Raw genomic sequence first — 20,564 nt, 5'->3', positions numbered from 1 at the left:
ATGGAAGCTTCCTCAACATTCAATCATCAAATTCCCTCCAATATTCTTTCAATGTGCACTACATACCAAGTCAACTTTGCAATTACCAATGGCAAGTTTCTGGTGACAGACTAACTCAAGGATCCTATTGCTTACACCAAAAAGGTGGTCAACATCCAATATAGAATTATTGGTCAACATCTTATAGCTGTAGAGTTTGCACTGTAAAATACTCCACCAAGACAACAACAACAATAATTTATCACTCCAACTTCTTTGCTTTGGTGGTCACCATCTCCATCCCCAAGACATCAAGAAGGCATGAACACCAACACCAAGTCACAAATGGATGGTGACAAGGCAAGCACCAATGGCCAATTGAAGGAGGAACACAAGTGAGAAGACAACATCCAACATAAAAAGATATAGAGTTCCAAGCCTCCATATTTTGGACAATTTTTTTTTTCATTTAATAAAGTAGAGAATGTGTCCAATTTCACCAAAATTATATAATATTCATATAATTATCCTCAATTTGATGGTACATTAATTATTCTGTTCTTAGTGAGAGTGACTAATAACCAATCCATCCTTGAATTGATCTCTCTCTTTATTACTGAAAGGACATTGGCCATAAATTAGATCCTTAAGAGCAATACAACCACTCACTCCCTTACATTAAAAATATAAGAAATTTTATGATCTTTATCCAAAAATCCTAACCTAACCCAAACATATCGGATTCGGATCCTGATCGATCCGGCCCGAATCAGACCCCCAAACTCTACTGTTCTTTTGTCGTACCTTTCGTGACACGTTGACCGCGCAACGAGAGGTAGACACGCGTAACAAGGAGGCATCAGTTTCTGTTTTGGTGCTTTGAGATTGTAACCTCACCTACTCCAGATGAGATCAGAGCCGTCCGTTTTCGTGATCCACCTGGGATTCCCACAGTCTCTCTGACACGGCGCGAACGCGCTTCATCTTTATGTTATATCGCGTCGGCCCGTCACCGCCCCGTACGGTTCACGAGAGTCGTCACCGAAGTCGTGCTCCGTCTGTCTATTTTGTGTAAATTCGATTTGGTTGGAGGGGTTAGGTGTAAAAATAAAGCGGCATTGTCGGCGAAAGTATGTATTACTTTTGTATAAAATGTAATGTTCGGTGGGGCTAATTGTAAAGTTGGACACCGTTTCGGGCGGCGAGGAAACCAAACCACGTGACCGGGAGAAATAAAGCATGCGATCCTTTATTGCCGAGTAGATCGCCGACTCTTTGCCCCCTCCATGATCGCCGGTTGGCCCGATGCCGAACCCGTGGAAGAAGTTCCGGGCGGGCGGTGGCGGCGGCGGGGGCGGCGGAGTGTCCCGGCTCCTCGCCGAACTCCGGCCTCCCGAGCGAGGTGGCTCGCTCGTCGTCCAGACCGGCTTCCCGACCTCCCTCGCCGACCTCGTCGTCAAGAACCGCGGCCGCTTGAAGAAGCCCTCGCGGAAGAAGAAGCTGCCTCCGTCCGACCTCGACTCCTCCGCTTCTGGTCCCGTCGCAACCCCCGTCGTAGCGACACCGTCGGACGATGGAGCTCGACCCGGCGCCGCCTTTGTAAACCGCCCCGTTCCGGTAACTGAGGATGGCTGCTCGTCGTCGCTCATTTCTACTGAGACGGATAGGAAGAGGTTAAAGACAGGGTTGGGGTTTCTTTTGGCAATGATGTCGGTTTTGGTGCTTCTGGCTATCGAAAGAAAGAAGCTTGTCGTGGGGATCACAGTCTCCGCCTTTGCACTTCGGCTGCTTGATTCCATGAGCTTTCAAATGCTTGGATTCTTGAAGCCGTGTCCGGAGGCACAGAGCAGATTGAATTCGGTCGTCGTCGGGGGATGGGATTTAGAAGGGAGAGGAGTGGTCTCCCCTATTAGGGAAGTTGGCATCAGTAGCTCTTCGGATACAGTAAGATCAGAAAGGAACTCGGTGGAATCGATTGATTTGGATCCGAGGAGGGAGGCTTTGTTGGAAAGGAGGGATCTTGTCGGAGCTGGGAAGGCTTGCCATGAGCATGATCATCGTTCGAAGGGTAATTCGAAGGTGAAGAAGCTTTTCAGGAAGTTCGTTCCGAAGAAATTTCGCCGACGAAGTGACAAGAAGAACGCGGAAGAGCTGATTTCTGATTTGAGTAGAAGAGGAGCCTCTGATGGCATTACAGAAATAGAAGAAGAAGAAGCAGTCAATGGAGATGATGATAGTCATGCAGTGCTCGGTAGTGGAGATGTTCTAAGCATCAATGCCTTCAACAAGGTGACTGATCATGATAGAAAGGATGTGGAATTTAGTCGAGAAAACTTGTGTGAATCTAAATCAGGGAGCTTGCATCAATTGTGTTTTTGTGCAGTTGTCCTTTTGGGACTTCTGGGTGGCAAGAGTGTAGCCCTTGTTCTAACCGTGTCATGGTTTCTATTTCACAAGTCAATCAAGACCCTGTGGAGGAAAGGAACGGATTTGTTTGTTTGATTGTACAAAAAAAATTTTGGTTTCCCAAGTGATGGAGCTTTTTGTGTATCGCCTTACTCCGGATGTTCGTGTTGGTCGTTCGAGTAAGTGAACAAATATATGGTAAAGGTGAAATGAAATTATAGATGTTTGTTACGACTAATTCTAGCTGCTTTCCTTTTTCTGGTTTTAGTTCCTTTGGAAATTTGCTACATTTCATTACTTTATATATTCTTTTGATCATTGATTCTGAAGTGCAAGAACCTTTCCTTTGAATAATTAACATTTTTACAGCCTATTTTTAGATTTTATGCTTTTTGGTTTTAAAGCCAAACATCTTTGACTCTGTTTCTAGATGATAATTGTCGGAAAGTTTCTCTCTTGCATCTTACTTATGTTCTCTTCTCAATGTTTCAGTAATTAAGGAAAAAAAAGCTCCTAATAATCTTGAATGGATTAACTTGGTATCCACTTACCATAATTATCGTCCTATTAGTAAATATATATGTGTATTAATGATGCAAAGAGGATGCTTCCTATGAACTAGGTTCTTTTTCCCACCTATTAATGAGTGACTAGGTCTTCTTACAGAAGATACTTCTAGAATCAAATTAGTCACATTTTAAAGCATCAAGTCAGTAGTTGAGAATGTTATATATCTTCGTCTCCAGCAAAACCATGGTGTAGTGACCATACCGATGGTATTTACTGGTTCAAGCCAGCAGGCTGGTCGGGGGTTATAGTGATGCAAAAGTGTTGGTAGCATACATTGATCTATTTTTTTAATTCTTGCAATGGACAATTTTAATATCTGAACCAGTCTGACACTCATAAAATAGAACCGGTCAAACATTTTGAGACCCTTGAACGGTGAAAACAGCCATCAGTGGGACCTCGATGATATGCAGGGAGGATGTTATGTTTATATATCTTAATATCTGTTTGTATGGATCCCACCTACCACCTTCTTTCTTGTTTTCCTTTGTCTGTTTGTACCGATGTACCATATCAGTTTGTGACCTCGCCACTAGACCTGGCTTTACTCAAGTTTTAGGACCTTGATGCTATTATAGTTTCAAGTGCAGAAAGAAAGATGAAACTTGATGATGGTGTATCTGTTGGATGCTTATATTTGTAAATCTGAAGAAGTACAGTATAATCATAAGATAATAGTCATCAAGTCGCATTTGATGGTCAATTTTGTGAGAGATACATGTGACGGTCAGCCATGATGTAGCTACACATTCTCTTGGCCACATTCCACTGCTCTAGAAAATTATATTAAACTAAGTACTATTATTGATGAATCTTTCCAGTTAAGTTCCATTTAGATTATTTTTTTGATCTGGCTCTCTCCATGTTTCTTTCTGATCTTTTAATCAAATAACTAAACAGATTGGCTGATCTGTACTTTATTATGCTTGTTCACTCAGAATCTACAATAACTAAATTAAGAACTCATTTGATAACATATATTGACTGCTTGAAGTCAACCTAAAAAATTCACAAAAGGGTACTGATTTTACTCCCTTGAACACATCTTCTACAGGTTAACCTTAAAGTTCTTGATTCTCAAACTTAACCCGATAATGCCATTGCAAGCAGAGATATGCTAGATAGCTTGTTTCTATATGGTTTTACCGCATTTCTTGCTTCTTACTGAGTGACTCTCATTTTTATTCTTTTGGGGTGCTGGTGCTGGTCCGTAACATGCCCTGTGATTGGATCTGCTACTGGAAATATCTCCGGAATTCCAAGTATACTTCATATCCTTACTGGTAGCTGCTACACATTCAATTTGTATTATCGAGCTAGATTGATTTTCTTCTGCCGTTTATAATATATTGCAGAGTTGTGAAAGGTTATGCAAACATTGGCCGAGAAAGGACAAGTTCTATTCAAGGATGCCATGTTAAGGACCAAAACTTGTTTATGGCTTGATCTTTCCTGTAGGTATTTTCATTTACTTCTATTGCACTGATTTCTATATGTTTTTAATGGAAATTTATTGATTTGATAAGCACATGACTTGCGGTACAAGCGTGTGATGACTACATCGTAGAATGCCTTATTCACTTGAAAATGCTGACCATGCTAGGTGTTGTTTGATAATCACTGGTTAGACTTGTAACTAAGATTTTTAAATGGCAGGTGGTATATTTAGTATTCTATGCACAACATGGATTAGCATCCAAAGGTCCTATTACCGACATCAAAGTAGTAGGAAGCACATAATTACAGATGCCACTATCATGGACAAACATATTGTTTGATCAAACCAAATACTTGTGTGTCCCGGATGTCTATCATTAGCAGTCATCTTGGAATCAGTTCTAGTTTTATGATGTTGAATATCTTAGCTTATATTCGCAATCTAGACTGATGGAGACCTTGGAAGGTCATCCTGTTTTTTGTCATTTATTTTTGCAATTTGTGGCTAGATTGTAAACATGTGGTTATGAACTAATGTCAATCCAGTTATTCGTTCACATATAGGCATCATCAATATCAGCTACAACCAATCTCTACTTGATTGCAAATTTGTTTTTGCCTTCTTCTTCCTTCTCCTTACTGGTTGCTTCAAAATGGGCACTACCGAAAGCTAATTGTAAATGTTTGCCTGCATTCTAAAATCCTTTCGCAATTCTGTTCACACTGATAATACAGCCATCAAATTTGAAGAACTTAGCCTGGCTAGAGATTATGTGGCTCCTATATCAGTGCTCTTCATTTTTATCTTCAAACATCATATGTACAAGATGATGCTTTTGGCATTATTGTAGGTACTCTTCACCATTCCAGGATTTCTCTTGAGATTTCAGTGCTCTCCAGATATGCCGATGCTCCAATTCAGTCAAACGAGGTGTGCAATGCTATGGTTTTCCGGTGCTGCTTCTCTGGTTATTTGCAACTTTCTTGCAAGGGCTGCATCTTGAACATAGAAGCTTCTTTCATCTTCCTCTTTGATACCACATGGTCTCACTCATAGTCATATGAACAAAGTGGCTATTCCAAACTTCAGCAACTCGTGCACTACAAGGAGATCTGTGATGACACCTAAGCTATCAAACTGCTTGTTGCTGGATCTATGACCTGAACTCATGTCACTTGATGGCATCCAAATTAATGTGGATTCTCTAAGCCAGGCAAAGGCTGAAAGAGGAAAAGGCCTCAGTTCCTCATGCACTGTTCAGGAAATAAGTATCTATAGATACAGGGAGATCTGTGATGACTTCTAAGGTATCAACCTGACCTGCTTGTTGTCATGATCTATGGCCTCAACTCATGTCACTCGATGGCATTAAATTAATTTGGATTCCCTCAGCCAGACAAAGACTGAAAGAGTTTAAAGGCTTCAGTAATTCTGCACTGTTCAGGACACAACAAAGATATATGGTCTCAGAGATCTGTGATGGCATCCAAGACATCAGATTGCTTGTCATGATCTGTAACCTCAGCTCATGTCACTTGGTGCCATCAAAATAATCTAGATTTCCTGAGGTAGGCAAGAACAGTAAAATTGTACTGATGCTTCAAATGTTTTTGGAGTCTGATGAGAAAACTGAAGTGTGGCAGGAAGACCTATGCCTGAGCCTTTTGTCTAGTTTCCCATGGAATGGAGTTCTGCTAATCTAAGATTATTGAGTCATGAAAATATCCTCTTTAAATATTTAAAAATAAAATTATGTACATAAATATTTTTCAGATGAGTTTTTTTAATTAAAAATATTAAATTAATATAAGTTTTATTACTTATTGATGACCAAAAGATTTTTTTTTTAGTATATCATTTAAATGGTATTTTTTCAGTGTCTTCTCTATTTCTCATTTCTTCTGTATCATTTCACAATTGTTCTGTTGCTCAAACATGTTTTTTTTCTCTTCTTCACTTTCATCAAAGACATTAGGAAGGAGTCGCAAAGTCAAAGTCAAACTTGGACGATTTGGTAGTGTACCAAAAAAGTCTGCATCTTCCCTTTCCCCACGGCAGCGCTCAATTCAGCACACAAATCCGAGGCACAAAACCTCTTACGTCCTTGGGATCACAAAACTCACATCGATCCGGCCGTACGTCGTGGAGTACCCATCGGCCGACAACGACGAACCGGAGGGGCAGAAGATGACCTTGTAGTCGCTGTCACCGGGGCAAGTGAAGGTCGAGGTGGCGTCGTCCTTCGGGTAGCTGTAGGCGTCGGGGCAGAAGCTCTTGAAGATCTTGGAGTAGGTGGTCGGCCCGCAGCTGCCGGAGTTGCAGCAGTACTCGTCCGTCTCGAACACCGTGCATGGATTGTAGCAGCCGCCCGGCGTCCTCAGCGCGGCGGGGCACCGCCCCTTGACGTCCGCTGTGCACCGGATCGCGCGGCAGTTCCCTGTGATGGGGCTGAACTCCATGGGCACGTTGAAGCCGTCAACGAGGGAGATGTCGAAGCAGTCCGTGTTGTTGACCTGGTCGAGCGCGAACTCCGCGAGGGTGTTGGGTGGGCTGCCGGACACCATGCAGTCCAAGACGCCGCCGCAGTCCCCGGTCTGGCAACTTCCACTGCCGCTTCCGTCGAAGGAGCAGCCGGTGCGAGCCCAGATGCGGCCACCGGTCGTCCCGCTGTTTATATCGAGGACCCAGGTCTGGCCTTGGTCAAGCTGGCGGCCGCCACCCGGCACGGCTGCAGCCCAGACGGTGAAAGGGCACCCGTTGACGATCTCGAAAGTGTTGGCACGGGAGAGGGCGAGGAGGAGAGCGAAGAGGAGGAAGGAGAGAATGGTTGATGAAGCCATTGAGATCAGGAGAGGCTGCAAAGAGGTCAAACAAGCTCATATGGTCATGTGAAACGAGCAGGTACAAATAGGATCACCGACGGGATCTACAAGAAGAAGTGCGATCTTGACTTCAACACCTGGCCTCAAAAAGTCCATCGGTGACTTCGCGTAGTCAAGTCAGGCCGCTACTCTACGGCAACTCCGCGTCCAGCTGTCGCTGATATTTTCGGGGTCGACGTGGAGCTCCCAGGTGTCGCCGGGGCCAGATGGTGTAGGGGGGCCACTGGATGTTGACGTGGAAAGTGGCGGCTTTTAGGATTATAATGTAAATTATCTAAAATATTTCCTGATATTAGTAGGGAAAAATCAATAAGAAAAACAAGACATGCGATCGCGATGGGACTCGAACCCACAATCTCCCGCTCCGGAGGCGAGCGCCTTATCCATTAGGCCACGCGATCTCGTTGTTGTCTTATTTTAAATAATAGAATATATAACTTAGATAATTTTTGTGTTCTTCCAGATATTACAATGCTCCATAAGTGCTTCTTTGGCTGACGCCCATTCCAAAAAATTAAGTTGATTACTGGTGACAATACCTATCAATTTGATGGTCTGAATATTTTTATAAAATTTATTCAATACCATCATGATTAAATTTTTAAATATTATTAATATCAACTAATATATATATATATATATATATATATATATATATATATATATATATATATATATATATATATATATATATATATATATATATATATATATATATATATATATATATATATATATATATATATATATATATATATATATATATATATATATATATATATAATCAAGCGGAAAGATCGCAATTTTACCGGTCGTCGAGCTCTTCATTTCTGTAGGTCAACTCTCTGTCAAATTGTCAAACATTATCGTTTGTGTGTGTTGACAATAACATGGACTTCAGGAGGATACAAAGGAAACTTCATCTGGACTTCGTTTCTACCACATCAATTATGGCCATGATTTACTCTGAAAAGCATGTCATCAAACAGAATTCAACTACAAAACCCTAAAATATCCAGCCTGTTCAGAGTAGGTGCATCAATGACAGCTTAAAAAGAAACAGTAACGGAGTAATGCATACATCCCGAGTTGTCAAGATGAACAACAGCAGACATTTGTTAAGATGAAACATGGGGTTCTTACCAACCAGAGGTGATGCTGATTTATCGATTCATCCTCCATTTGAGGATTATAGGTACTATTTAATAACTAAGGGACATTGCTTTATTACCAATAACGTGTGTTCAAAATTTTCGCAATTATCTCATGTACAAATAAAGAAGCATGTCCTCCCTCTCATGATCTGCTATCAGAATGATAGATGGTTCCATCGAAACATCTAAGAATTCAAGCAGTGGTGACAGGGGTGTCAGGTTGTGATCCCCACTCGGTCCAGGATCCATCGTAGACTGCAACATCAGTCTTTCCAAGCCGATGCAAACCCTAAAATTCCATGAATTTGATTGATTATCACTATGCCAATGTCAAATTTTGTAGATAATCATTTTTTAATTGAAATGAAGTAACTTACTAAGGCAAGTATGCAAGCAGTCACACCAGTACCGCAGGAGGCAACCACAGGTCGGTCAATTGTGATTCCTGAAAAGATGAAAGAAAGATATGACTTCCCAGTGGAGCGAGAAGCAATTCTCTATCTTACAAAAGGTGCACAGTTTTTTTTTTCCAAGATCATTGTTGACTCGAGAAGTACAAGTGACCCTGATAAATTACCATCTGCAAGATTTTCGTTTGGATATTTACATGAAAATATTAAAACTTACCTGCTTCCTTGAATCTTTTGGTAAGTTCATTTGCAGGCAAGAGCATTTGTGAGCTATCCAGCATCTGCAGAAAAGGTACATTGTCTCATTGAAATCCCACAGTAAAAGATTTATTATTGAATTTCTGCAGAGGTCAGTCAAAAAGAAAATAGTTTAAAGCTTGGCAAGGACCCCATTTGTTGTAATACAGTTCCTAGTTAAAACAAGGTGTAGGCTTTGCTCTTAACAAATGCCAAAGTCTTTTGGCGGCATGCCTTCATGTAACAAATAAATTTTTAGATCACACAGAACTCTGGTGTAAAAATGGTTAGGGTCCATAAATCAGTAAAATGTATTATGATAAGGTTTTATCAACCATCATACCCAGTTGGGGAACACAAGTATCCAGAAGGTTAAAATGAATAATTATAAGATGAATGAGGAATCTGTGCCTCAACAGAAAAACTTGTCTCGGGTCTAAGGCCAATCATTTGCATCAAAATAAATGCTTATTTAAAATATAATTCCAGTTCTGTAACAAGAGGTGATGGAACTGGTGAAGATATCATGTCAACCCATAAGAAAGAAAACATAGTAAACGACAAAAAAGTGAAACTTATAAATTCCTACCTGGCCAAAAGGAATGCATTTGCTGCCAGGAACATGACCAGCTCTGATTCCCTTCCGTGGCTCAGGAGCTGCACCATCAAATCTGGCATGCATTCAAGACATCTTTTTTATTAAATCATTTCTCAGTATGTGGTGGTTTATATTTTGATCAAAAGCTTTATGTACCACTCTGAGAAGAAACAGGTCAAGGAAAAATGAGGGACAGTATTATAGTGGGGATCTGAAGGCACAAAATATTATAATTAGAAGGAAATAATCTCCATGTATGAGACCCACTCTCAAAAAATGTCACAAAGTCTCTCATCTTTGTTGTCTTCCAGGTTGTTCTGATTGACCCATAAGACTGCTGATCATCTTCAATTTCCAACACTTGCATCCGATGATTTGACAAACGTTTAAGGAGTAGGTTTCGTTGGTAGTTCATGGATTTGATATTGGTTCTTGGCTTGCGAATAAACATCCTATTGGGCATCAGGTCTTCAACATCTTAATAAGATCAAGTCCTTTATAATTTTTCAGAATAAAGAATTGTAGATTCCAACTATAGATAACAAAAGAAATAAGATTAGAGCAGAATGTCAATGATGTCCAATACGTGTGCAATGGGCACAGACATATAAGCAAGTTAGGTTCAATGTAACTGAATTCAATGATTTCATGTTTATTTGATTGGAGCATTAATTTGATAGGATAATGAAAAGTTGAACATAGTTGAATCAAAAAATTTCAACCAAAAAAAATATATATCTAAATTTCTTACAGAAATCACAAATACATCATAGGGCTGTAGATTTCCAGAAAGTCCTCTGGCCAATCTGACAATAAATCAAAATTTATGATCCAACGTTCAAAGGAAGGACTAGAGTATAATGTGTCAAAAAAAAAATCAAGGATGATTTACAGCATGTCAAAGTATTAAGCTAAAAGCAATTATATTGAAATATTATGACTTAAACAAGACAATATATTAAGAAGTTACCTCGCCTTTGAACGTGCATCTATATGCTGATATGCTTGTCCTTCTATGTTTTGCTTAACCTGAAACAAGTAATTACATTTGCTTTGTGCTAAAGGCCATTACCAACAACAATGTACAGAAAGAACTATTGTCCAGCCCACAAAGAAAAAGAGAAATCTTCACAAACTTTTCCATATACATTAGAACTTAAGCTAAAGATAGAAGCATCGATACCAATGAAAACTGTACGAGGACAGAAGGGTAATAAACACCAGCATTTGGGTTCTGAATACTACAAAGCACCTAATTATTTTAATAGTTTCCTCCAAGACAGCCAGAATCAATTATAACTTGGACAAAACATGGACTACACTCTTATGTTATAATATTTGCAACAAGTACATCTGAAAGTCCGAAAGTTTGGAAAATAGTAAAACTTATTCCCAGGAAGATACAAACAATCTGAAATTAATGCCTAAAGAAAAGCCTAAACTATACTAGTTAACAAAATTATTTAATCTAACTTATATAGTTGTTAAGTCCTAATCCAGCCATAGCACTTTTCAGCCCAAGGAATACCGTTTCTCCAAAGCAGTATGAAACGAATTGCATGTACCAGTCTGCAGTGAGCTGGTATGTGGACCTCTCCCATTACAAGTAGTCTGGTGGTCTGGCCATATGAAAAAAAACACGTCGCATCGCGAGAACCTCCACTGCACACCACCCAATGCAAAGCCACTGCCTACTCAGTACGTGTCTCTTCTCCTCTTCCTCCATTGCCTCCACTCCTTCCTCTACCTTTTTCCTCCTATTCCTCCACCACCTCCTCTTCTTCCTGTCTCTTCCTTTTCTGCATTCTCCGCTGCCTCCTCTTCTTCCTTCCACCTTCCTTCTCTTCCTCCACTGCCATTTGTTCCTTCCTCTTCTCCTCCTTCCTCTTCAAGTCACACCATTACGTAATGGTCCGACCAAAGACCTAGACGAGTTTGGTACCCCGAAGCAATGTTCCTTGTTTCAGCCACAATAACTTGTCAAGATGAATTAGATTTGTCCATCTAATGTGTTCAACATGTTCTCAAAGAAGCCATGAATCAAGTGTAGCATGCCCTTGAAAAGAATCCCATCCAAATCTAACAATAAAACATTCCAACATTTAAGCAGTAAAGAATATAAGCATAGTTACAATCTCAGTTTCCTCACATCTGCATGGGATTAAATTATAGAAAAGGCTTTTTTCCTAGAATGAGATCACATATCAGCCACCAACTAGGAAACTTCAAAAGTATATCCTATCAGAACATAACAGTCGACACCAACTTACAAAAATTACGTCTGAGTCTAAGCCTACAAGCTAACTCAAATCACTAGAAAGGGAAACGATTATCTGAAATAATTAATTTACAAATGGGCTTGAGTGCAAGCCTAACAGTTAAGTTGAGACCACTATAAATGGTTGGAACCAAGGAATGGAGCAGACAAGACATGGCTGGCAGCAGGATACAGAAATATCATTGGGTCAGAGCAGACAGATAAAACTATATGGAGCAGCAAATGGAGGCACAACGAAAGGGTAAAGTGGCCCAGTAGCAGGGAATTGTACAAACAACAGATGATGTACACAGAGAGAGAAACCTTGAAGATTATCATAGGACAGATGCAAATCTCTCACAACAAAAAAAGTGAAGAGCAGTTATAAGGAATAAATAAATGTTGTAAACAAAGAAGATGGAGGGGGAAGTCAAGAATCAAATACACTCCAATCCATTAATTTTCTGAAACTTAGCATTAACTCCCATAGGACCCCATTTCATCTCTCCTTCTATTCCTCAATCCATTAGTTTGGTCAACAATTGTACTGCATATTATTTTTTTGTTTTTTGCTTTAAGACATCCAATCTGGGAGCACATGATTATCCTGTTATAATTAGTAGTTTTATCATTAGTTTTATTAGCTTTTCTTTAAAGCCAGGAATAGTCTCTGTTTGCAAAGATTAGGTTGTGTATATTGATCCTTTGCAGATTCCATGTAACATTGTATGTCAAATTACATTGTATGTGCATGAACAGACACTTATATCTGTCTATTCATTCTTCTGTTGGATGACAATTTCCTAGCAGAGCAAGTGTCTGGATGCAATTTACGTAGTTTGAAAAATATGTAGTGGAAACAAATAGTACTTACCTGTTCAAGCTTCCATACAAGATGAGGCTGAAACTTTGCTTCAAATGTTGAAGATCCAACCTGCATAGGATAACTTAGAGTTGTACATTATCACAATTCCGTATCAAAACGAGACACTCGGTTAAAATAAATAGCTAATATCAAACATTCTCATATTTTGGCACAGGAACAAATGTTAGGCATTTGACTGTTGTCATTAGCAGATAAAGATAAACATTTCACAAAATATGACTTGTTCTGAAGATTTTGTGAATTAGTCAGTTTTAAGACCAAAATCACTAGTAATAGGAAAAATTCCTTAACTTCATTTGTCTTTTTTTTAACAGATTATCTTTTCCTTTTTGCTATTATATAAAACATAAAGAACCAACATGCAGATATAGCTTCCATGAATGAAGATGCAAATATGGAGAACTCAGAGAAATGTACAAGATAAATTTATTAACCTCTAGCCTCCATTTTGATAATGTTTCCCTCCCACACCCAGACAAACACAAATTCATTTGCTTTTGTATTATAAGTGATTAAATGATTTATGACTAAACTGATTCACAAATTGCGAAGTTTAAACATCAACACTAAATCATTGTCCAAATAATCAAGTGGATTTAAAAGGCCAAATCAACATGGCACATAGGGAACAACAAAGAAATTATGAAAAAGCTTGAGATAATGGAGACAATATGCGGTCCACAAAGCAAACAAAACATTGCAACAGACAATTATATTTTAGAAACAAATATAAATATGAAAACCAACAAATTGACTAATAATATTCTTTAAAAGGCTTAGATTAGTAAACATACCACCTTTCCATGATAAACCTTTTCAATTACTTCACTAGCTGCACTAGCTTTTAAAATTGCATCTCCAGAGGCACTGGACTCGACATCATATCCGGAAGCACGCCACTGCGGCAAGCCTCCATCCAGCACCCAAACCTTATCATGTCCAAAAACTCTGAACATCCTGCAGTCAATGTTATAAATCTGTAAATATAACTTGGCTCAGAAAAAGAGAAGAATAAGTTGATCAATAAGTTAAATTAGAAGTTTCCCAGTTGGTAGATGCTATTGACCCAAAAATATTAATTACATATTACTAAATAACTATTTAAACTTAAACTATTATTCTCTCAGTTTTAGATGAATATCTACTTTTGGGCCAATAACACGAGAACCAGTAAATCTACAAGCTTCATTCTTTTTTCTGTTATTTGTTTGCTTAACTTCTCAATCATAAATTAATCAGTTAGTACAAAAGTTGAACAAAATAATTATAAAAATTGTTGAAGCCTGACCAACTGATCCATATCATCTGATCCCACTGATGCAATCTGATCCCAGAAAATTTTCATATGACTAATCCTATTTCCATTCCTGAATTCTAAAAACCTTGAGCACCACCATATGGCCGAATCTCATGTAATCTATTTGTTTAATATAAAACACGAAACTTATTTTGCAATAATTATCTTCACAAACAAATATTTGTAAAATTTATAAATAACTAATAAAGTTGAGTAAATATTTCAAATACAATTGCATAATTTATCAAAGTTCTGCAATATGATACTTACCCAATAGTATAAACATCCTCTTGCTTATCAGCTTTAGATAAAACTATTTTATCCAAAACAAACACAAACTAATTTCCATGTTAATATATATCTTACCACCACACACGAGCAGCACTGAATATTCCCTTTCCATCATAAACAACCACCCCATCTGTGTTATAAATCCCAAGTGCAGAAACTGCAGCAGCAAAAGCTTCTTCTGATGGCAACATATGTGGCAACTGATTCATATTACTAGTGTTAGTTGCTATCCATGTTACAAGTACTAATCAATGGAGGAAAAAAACAAGTGATATCTACTGAACCAAACATTTGACTCAGGACAACTGAAAAGATGCACTATATAGATGGGTATAGCATAATCTTTACCTTCTTTTACAGATCATGTTGCGAAACGATGAAAAAGATATTAAAAGTTCATTGTCATTAGTATATATAATCATTGCAACTTTATCTTTCTTTAATTGCTTATGTCCAACTTTATGATAAAATGGATTATTCTTTAATCTGGAACCGATCAGAAGCCATTTTATATCTATCTATTACGAAACAGATATTTCGTGGGCAATCCAAAATAATTAAAAGAGAATGATAAGTTTATAGCAAAAGTCATGTTCTTTTTTAAAAATTACCAGTACCAAAATTATGAAGCTAGAGTTGACTATAAGAAACACGAGCTCCCAAATGAAAGAAAATGGAACTGGATGAACTGGAAATGAATAATTTGTTTACAAGTTATTATCAAGAAAATACAGGTTAATTTACTGATGAAAGTTAAAAGGTGGAGAAAGGATCAAAAGAATGACCAAAATGAAACACTGTAAGATAACTGCTAGCTGCAATTAAACAGGGAAGAGATAATATAAGAACTTTTCATCATAAGGACATTAAATCTTGATAATTTAAAAAAGATATCTTGTTACAGAATATTTCTTCCATACGATTGAATTAAAATAAATCTGGATCCTACAGTAGCCATTGATACACCAAGATTTGCCTGAGATCACCACCATCCTGACATATCCATTACATTTAGGAAATTTTCATACTTATCCCTCAATAATTAAAGAACAACAAAAACATCCATCAAGTTGGTTTCACATATATATCCTCCCAAATTTCAACATTAACAAATATATACCTGATGTTAAATAATATGGATAGGCTGTTAGAAACAAGTCATTAGTTGTCAGAGTGACCAAAATGCCCTTTCTAAAAAGAGAACCTGCATAAAATAGTACATGTCCAACCTAACCAAGGACAATTCCAAGGATTAGGTTCGGTTGATTGATTTGGTTAAATTTTATCCGTCCCATTTCAAATCATCATACATATGTCTTATTTCAAAAATTTTCCTGCTTCAAGGTATATTCATCATTCCCTACTCTCAAGGAATATGTATGAAAGTTTCCCTTACAATTACACATGTAGAGCAACTGGGTGTTCCATGTATACGAAACAGCCATTTCACATTTTTAAGTCACTTTCTGGACAGTTCTACTGAAACATAGGATGAAAGCAGGTCAGCTAAGATCTGTCCAAAACTGTAAAATATGCCTCAAATGGAAATCTATTACTAAAAGGTCATGGAGAAGCTCTCTTAGATTACATTTGATAAGGTCCATTTAATTTGACCTCATTCACATATATCAAAGGAGTCATGTTTCTCTTTTTCTTGTCACTTTTCTTCCTGCTTATTTCCACTGCTCTGTCCATGATTTCCGTTGTGAATATGTCCTTTCTTGGTTTAAGTATGGCCTCTTTATGGTCTACACTATAGTCACTATCCCACTTATTGTCTTTTATCATTCATGTATAATGGCGGAAAGCCAGTGCAGAATTACTGTTTAATGCCAAAACATCTGCTACCTACTGTAAGGACCAATAGCACGCTGATAATTAGATAAAACTTGTGGTTTTGATCTAAAGGATGTAAACACTATAAAAAAAGTGTTCTTAGTTCATATATCCACATAACATATATACATATCTGACATACACGTATACGTGGACAAATATATATTAAACATTATATTGATCATATTTGTGGATATACACATCTACATATATGATTATAACATACAAGAAGTTCGGGAAAAGAAAACCTTTGGTCAAGATCACAACAACAAACAAGAAAATATGCACTTGTATTCACCTATGTTTATAAGCATGCAAGTATTACCATAATCCACAGAAGGAAAAGCTAGGGGCAGTTGCACGGGCAGGATTTGTGTTACCAAGAGAAATTACTCGTGTGCATGTATAATTTGCAAGGACTAATTTTCAGTATTTGCCCAAAACAAGCACTTACCAAATCTAAACCACAAGAAAATCAATGTAAAAATCAGGAAATTTCATCTTACATTAGATGTTCTGTCTGATATTCCATCAACATCGAAAAACAATGCACCAGGTATATGAGCCATCTGAAAAAGAAAAGATGAAAAAATTATAATACTAAAAAACCCTGAAAGTAAACAAATAAGGCACAGAAATATACTCCAAGCTTGTATAGAGAAGCTGAAGAAGATCACATTGCCAACAGGATGAATGGACCATTGACACTAAAAACAACTGGCACTTATACTGACTGAACCTTAATAATTTTCCATGATAACTTTAACCTTATTCACCCACAACCCCTAATTTATAGACAATACAATCCTTTAAACCATAGCTAACAAGGATTTAAATCTCAGCCTGATACCAGTTTAGGTAACTACCAGACCAGTATGGACAGGTATACCATGCAATACAATTACTTATACCACATGATATCATGAATAAAATAACAAAAAATGAATAGCAATAAAATGGTACCAAGCTATGTGTTTTGACAATGGCACTTGATACTTGATAGGATTGGTAAACACTGGTCTGTACCAATTGGTACAGCTGAGCTTCGAGACCTTGATTATTACATTATCTTCAATCCAATAATCAGAAGAAAAAAAAAAACCCATTTTGATTCCCTGTTAACTTAGGGGGTTGTAGAAAAAAGCGGAATTTAATGAGTTTACATGGCAGTTGACCGATATTACAAAGTGTGTCCATCTGGGCATCATGCTTATAATTTTTCAGCCAGTTGCAGTGCTCAGCTGGCTGTACTGCTTCGCAGACAATGGTTATACCGCATAAGGGCCATGAGGTCCCATATGCATTTTGCCTAAATTTAGATCAAGACATCCCAGATCTGATAGATACAAGTGAAGGAAACAGATGCAAAGTATCTGCTTAAAAAAATATCATGTATGGGCTGATGAGGTATGAAATATTGTTAGGAACTCCTAATATCCTAAACAAAAAAAAAAACAGTTTATGGCAAATATTAATAGTCACACCCAGTCAAAGTAGTATATTGGCTTAAATACTATATATCATTGATATAAATTTGTACGAGAAAAAAACCAATGCTATCAATCTAACAGGTTCTTTGATAGACATTAGCATTAAGATTAAAAAGGATGCATGAACACCAAACACATTCATCATATATATCTAACAGTGCAACATCACAGCAACGAAAAATAAAAGTTGACTGCTGGCCATAGAATCAAATAAACCAATATGTAAAAAACCAAAAATCCAAATGTAAAAGAACTAAGAACAATAGCAATTTTTAATCAATTATTTCATGCTCCAGAAATAGAAAGTTGAAAACCAATTATCATGCAACTATATGAGTAATACGACCACTACAAACAAGTTTTATGTTGCTTCATACGTCAGATTTATACTTATCCTCAGGCACTACAAGGGCTTAACCATGATCAAGCTTATTACAAGAAGCAATAACAATATGTAGACTGTTAAACAGAGCCGAGAAGAGAAAAAATCGCTAACCATAAACAAACCTGATATTCTTGGAAAGGATTCCTTTGCTCATCAGGCATGTACCAAGAGGCATCTAGTATCTGAAAATAAAAAACATGACAACCAAACAAAGATCAGATCAAATAGCATAAATTGCAAATACGTATTAACATGAGTAGCCATACGTATTTACTTACACATAAAATTATGTACACTAAATACATATGCTTATTAATTAAACTGAAGCTGATGACAATAAGAAGACCTGGTTGACAGAGACATGTTGATTGATAAGAAAGCAGAGCTGTGTATGTTATTGTAACATTAAAACTTGAATATCACTTGTAAATCTCAGTAAACACAAACCAAGTCAAGAGATAATAAAATACATGGGAAAAAGACTTACTAATAATGGCTGCCAATCAGTTTGCCATATAAACAATGTAGTTCTCATCAAGCAAAATATCAAGAGGCTCATGTGCGAGATTAAATAGTTTTTTCGCAGTATAGCGCCTCAAATTTCCACATGGATAAGGCAATAATGGTTAGCAGACTCTGGGTTGATAAATTGCCCAGTGATCTCAACATACAACACAAAAAGGAATACCCAAATAAAAGCAAGCAAGAAAGAATTATGACAACGAACATCCATGTAAGGAAAAACTATCATGGGACAGAAACCAAGATATAAAGCAAAGCTCTTCTACAAATTGATTATTGAGTAGAGATAATGAAAACATATTAATGGAGTCAAGTTTTCACTATAGTTTACTTTAGTCTACTTACGAACAGAGGTGAACCAAAGAATTGTTTGGCCTAGTTGGGGTTATGTTTACCTTACTTTAAAGGCATCTAGAAGATTGTGTTTTAACTTGTATTTGCTATTCTGAGAGAATACTTGCATTTGAATTGGAATCGATGTTGACTGATGGAAAATCAGTTAGAAATTACTTGAGGTTCTCATTTGATGAGCTTTGCCGAGTTTCAGCATGGCACAGCTCATCAGCAACACTGTTCCAGCAGCTGGGCAGCACTGTTTGTGCTACCAAGAGTGGTCCTTACAAGCAGCAACTATTTATTGGAAAGCTGCTTGGCACGGCAAAGTTGTGATGCCAAGTAGGCACTCAGCTGGCACTGGTTGTGCCAACAAGAATGGAGTCCTTAAAAATAAATGGTTGTGAAGCTCGGCAATGGGGAGGCACTCAGCTGGCACTGGTTGCGCTAACAAGAATGGAGTCCTTAAAAATAACTGGTTGTGCGGCTTGGCACAGTGCCAAGCCGCACTGTCTGATGCCAAGAAAGCAGCCCTCTAAAACAGCAAATATTTGCGGGAAAACAGTTTGGCATGGCACAGCTCGTTGGCGCCGGTGCCAAGACGGCACTCAACTGGCACTGATAGTGCTGGCGAGAACGTGGTCCTCAGACAGCAACTTTGTGCAGGAGAACTGTTTGGCAGAAAACACAATTGTAAACGGAAAAAACTGATGTTATGAAAGCACCTTGACATCAGGCTGTCTAAGATTAGCAAGAAGCCAATCGGCAGAAACAACCGGCTCACAATGCGCTACTGTATGAATCGCAGACGTAGTCGCCCTCAGGCTCGTGGAAGCAAATTCAAAGCGCCGGACGGACCAAGTAGATGGACGAACCAGAGATGACAAGCCGGAGCGGCCACTACTCACTATTCTCTGCGAGCAAAAAATAAAAACTCGGGAATCAAGAACAACCAGAACCGAGAACAAGAGATGGAAGACCAAGGCGATCAAGAATCGCCGCAAGAAACAACCTTGGAGAAAGGGTTGAAAATCTTTCTCGAATCGTGGGCAGCGCAAGCCGAAGAACGGATCGGTCGAAGCACGGCGAGTGTTCTACTCAACAGAGACGATGCCATCGCGGGGAGCGAGAGAGAGAGAGAGAGGGAGCACGCGGGGGCCGATCTCGAGCGTTATCTGTCGAGGGTTTGGAAGAACCCCTGCCTAGATAGATGGAAAAGAAGAAGAGGAGTAATATTGGGCAATTTATCATAAAAATCCTCTACTATTAGGCTTTTATCAAATGTGCCCCGTAATTGGTTTTTAACGAGGGATAATTTTTTTTTTAAATTAGTTTGATAAATAATATCTTTGAATCGGACCGTTTCAAGCTATAGATCCATTCGGATCATTACGATTCAGGTCAGATCCATTCGGATCAGTTTAAATTGGATCGGGTCGAACTTTGTTAAATTTACGAACGAGTGTAACTAATGTATTTTCATCAAATTAATTTAATTTTTTTTAAACATGATACTAAGATACTAATAATATTATTTTTTTAATTTTTTATGATTTTAGAATGAATAAATTTTAAATAAGATATTTTTAAGTT

General features: G+C 38.0%; 3 protein-coding genes and 1 non-coding gene across 9 annotated transcripts; 1 reads left to right on the top strand and 3 right to left on the bottom strand.

Moving 5' to 3' along the window:
* The first annotated feature begins 1,088 nt into the window (after positions 1-1,088).
* LOC135649942 (uncharacterized) lies at positions 1,089-6,165 on the top strand. Of its 4 annotated transcripts, none has more exons than XM_065168925.1 (3): positions 1,089-2,564; positions 4,313-4,409; positions 5,244-6,165. In XM_065168925.1, exon 1 carries the CDS (start codon positions 1,285-1,287, stop codon positions 2,479-2,481), a length of 1,197 nt encoding a protein of 398 aa, XP_065024997.1. In that variant the 5' UTR covers positions 1,089-1,284; the 3' UTR covers positions 2,482-2,564; positions 4,313-4,409; positions 5,244-6,165. The 4 variants fall into 4 exon arrangements, with proteins under 4 accessions (XP_065024997.1, XP_065024998.1, XP_065024995.1 ...); XM_065168926.1 differs by having other exon boundaries at positions 4,313-4,413; XM_065168923.1 differs by having other exon boundaries at positions 1,089-4,217; positions 4,311-4,409.
* A 218-nt stretch (positions 6,166-6,383) lies between these two features.
* On the bottom strand, positions 6,384-7,306 carry LOC135649943 (protein P21-like). Its single transcript, XM_065168927.1, has one exon. It carries the CDS (start codon positions 7,231-7,233, stop codon positions 6,490-6,492), a length of 744 nt encoding a protein of 247 aa, XP_065024999.1. The 5' UTR covers positions 7,234-7,306; the 3' UTR covers positions 6,384-6,489.
* Positions 7,307-7,603: 297 nt separating this feature from the next.
* On the bottom strand, positions 7,604-7,676 carry TRNAR-CCG (transfer RNA arginine (anticodon CCG)). Its single transcript has one exon. It is a non-coding gene; the product is annotated as a tRNA-Arg (tRNA).
* An 800-nt stretch (positions 7,677-8,476) lies between these two features.
* Positions 8,477-20,183, bottom strand: LOC135649954 (thiosulfate/3-mercaptopyruvate sulfurtransferase 1, mitochondrial-like). 3 transcript variants are annotated; one of them, XM_065168961.1, is made up of 12 exons: positions 19,984-20,183; positions 19,697-19,885; positions 18,239-18,298; positions 16,748-16,810; positions 14,481-14,605; positions 13,615-13,774; positions 12,806-12,865; positions 10,645-10,703; positions 9,666-9,747; positions 9,057-9,120; positions 8,807-8,874; positions 8,477-8,718 (listed from the first exon to the last, which is right to left on the bottom strand). In XM_065168961.1, the coding sequence occupies exons 1-12, from the start codon at positions 20,086-20,088 to the stop codon at positions 8,623-8,625; spliced, it is 1,131 nt and encodes a 376-aa protein (XP_065025033.1). In that variant the 5' UTR covers positions 20,089-20,183; the 3' UTR covers positions 8,477-8,622. The 3 variants fall into 3 exon arrangements, with proteins under 3 accessions (XP_065025033.1, XP_065025032.1, XP_065025034.1); XM_065168960.1 differs by having other exon boundaries at positions 13,612-13,774; positions 19,984-20,181; XM_065168962.1 differs by lacking the exons at positions 8,477-8,718; positions 8,807-8,874; positions 9,057-9,120; positions 9,666-9,747 and adding an exon at positions 9,799-10,126 and having other exon boundaries at positions 13,612-13,774.
* Positions 20,184-20,564: the final 381 nt, after the last annotated feature.

Source organism: Musa acuminata, chromosome BXJ3-9 (genome assembly GCF_036884655.1).
Source record: "Musa acuminata AAA Group cultivar baxijiao chromosome BXJ3-9, Cavendish_Baxijiao_AAA, whole genome shotgun sequence".
Lineage (NCBI taxonomy): Eukaryota > Viridiplantae > Streptophyta > Magnoliopsida > Zingiberales > Musaceae > Musa > Musa acuminata.
Note: the sequence above shows the minus strand (reverse complement) of the source record. Positions and strands in the feature narration are given on the sequence as shown.

Bases quoted from the DNA above. Each gene is read 5' to 3' on its own strand.
- LOC135649942 (XM_065168925.1), top strand. From the start codon at position 1,285: ATGCCGAACCCGTGGAAGAAGTTCCGGGCGGGCGGTGGCGGCGGCGGG.
- LOC135649943 (XM_065168927.1), bottom strand. From the start codon at position 7,233: ATGGCTTCATCAACCATTCTCTCCTTCCTCCTCTTCGCTCTCCTCCTC.
- LOC135649954 (XM_065168960.1), bottom strand. From the start codon at position 20,088: ATGGCATCGTCTCTGTTGAGTAGAACACTCGCCGTGCTTCGACCGATC. The intron at 18,299-19,696 runs GTGCTTTCATAA...TTTTATTTTCAG, and splicing joins TTAGACAGCCTGATGTCAAG to ATACTAGATGCCTCTTGGTA. The intron at 8,875-9,056 runs GTAAGTTTTAAT...TCATCTTTTCAG, and splicing joins CAAAAGATTCAAGGAAGCAG to GAATCACAATTGACCGACCT.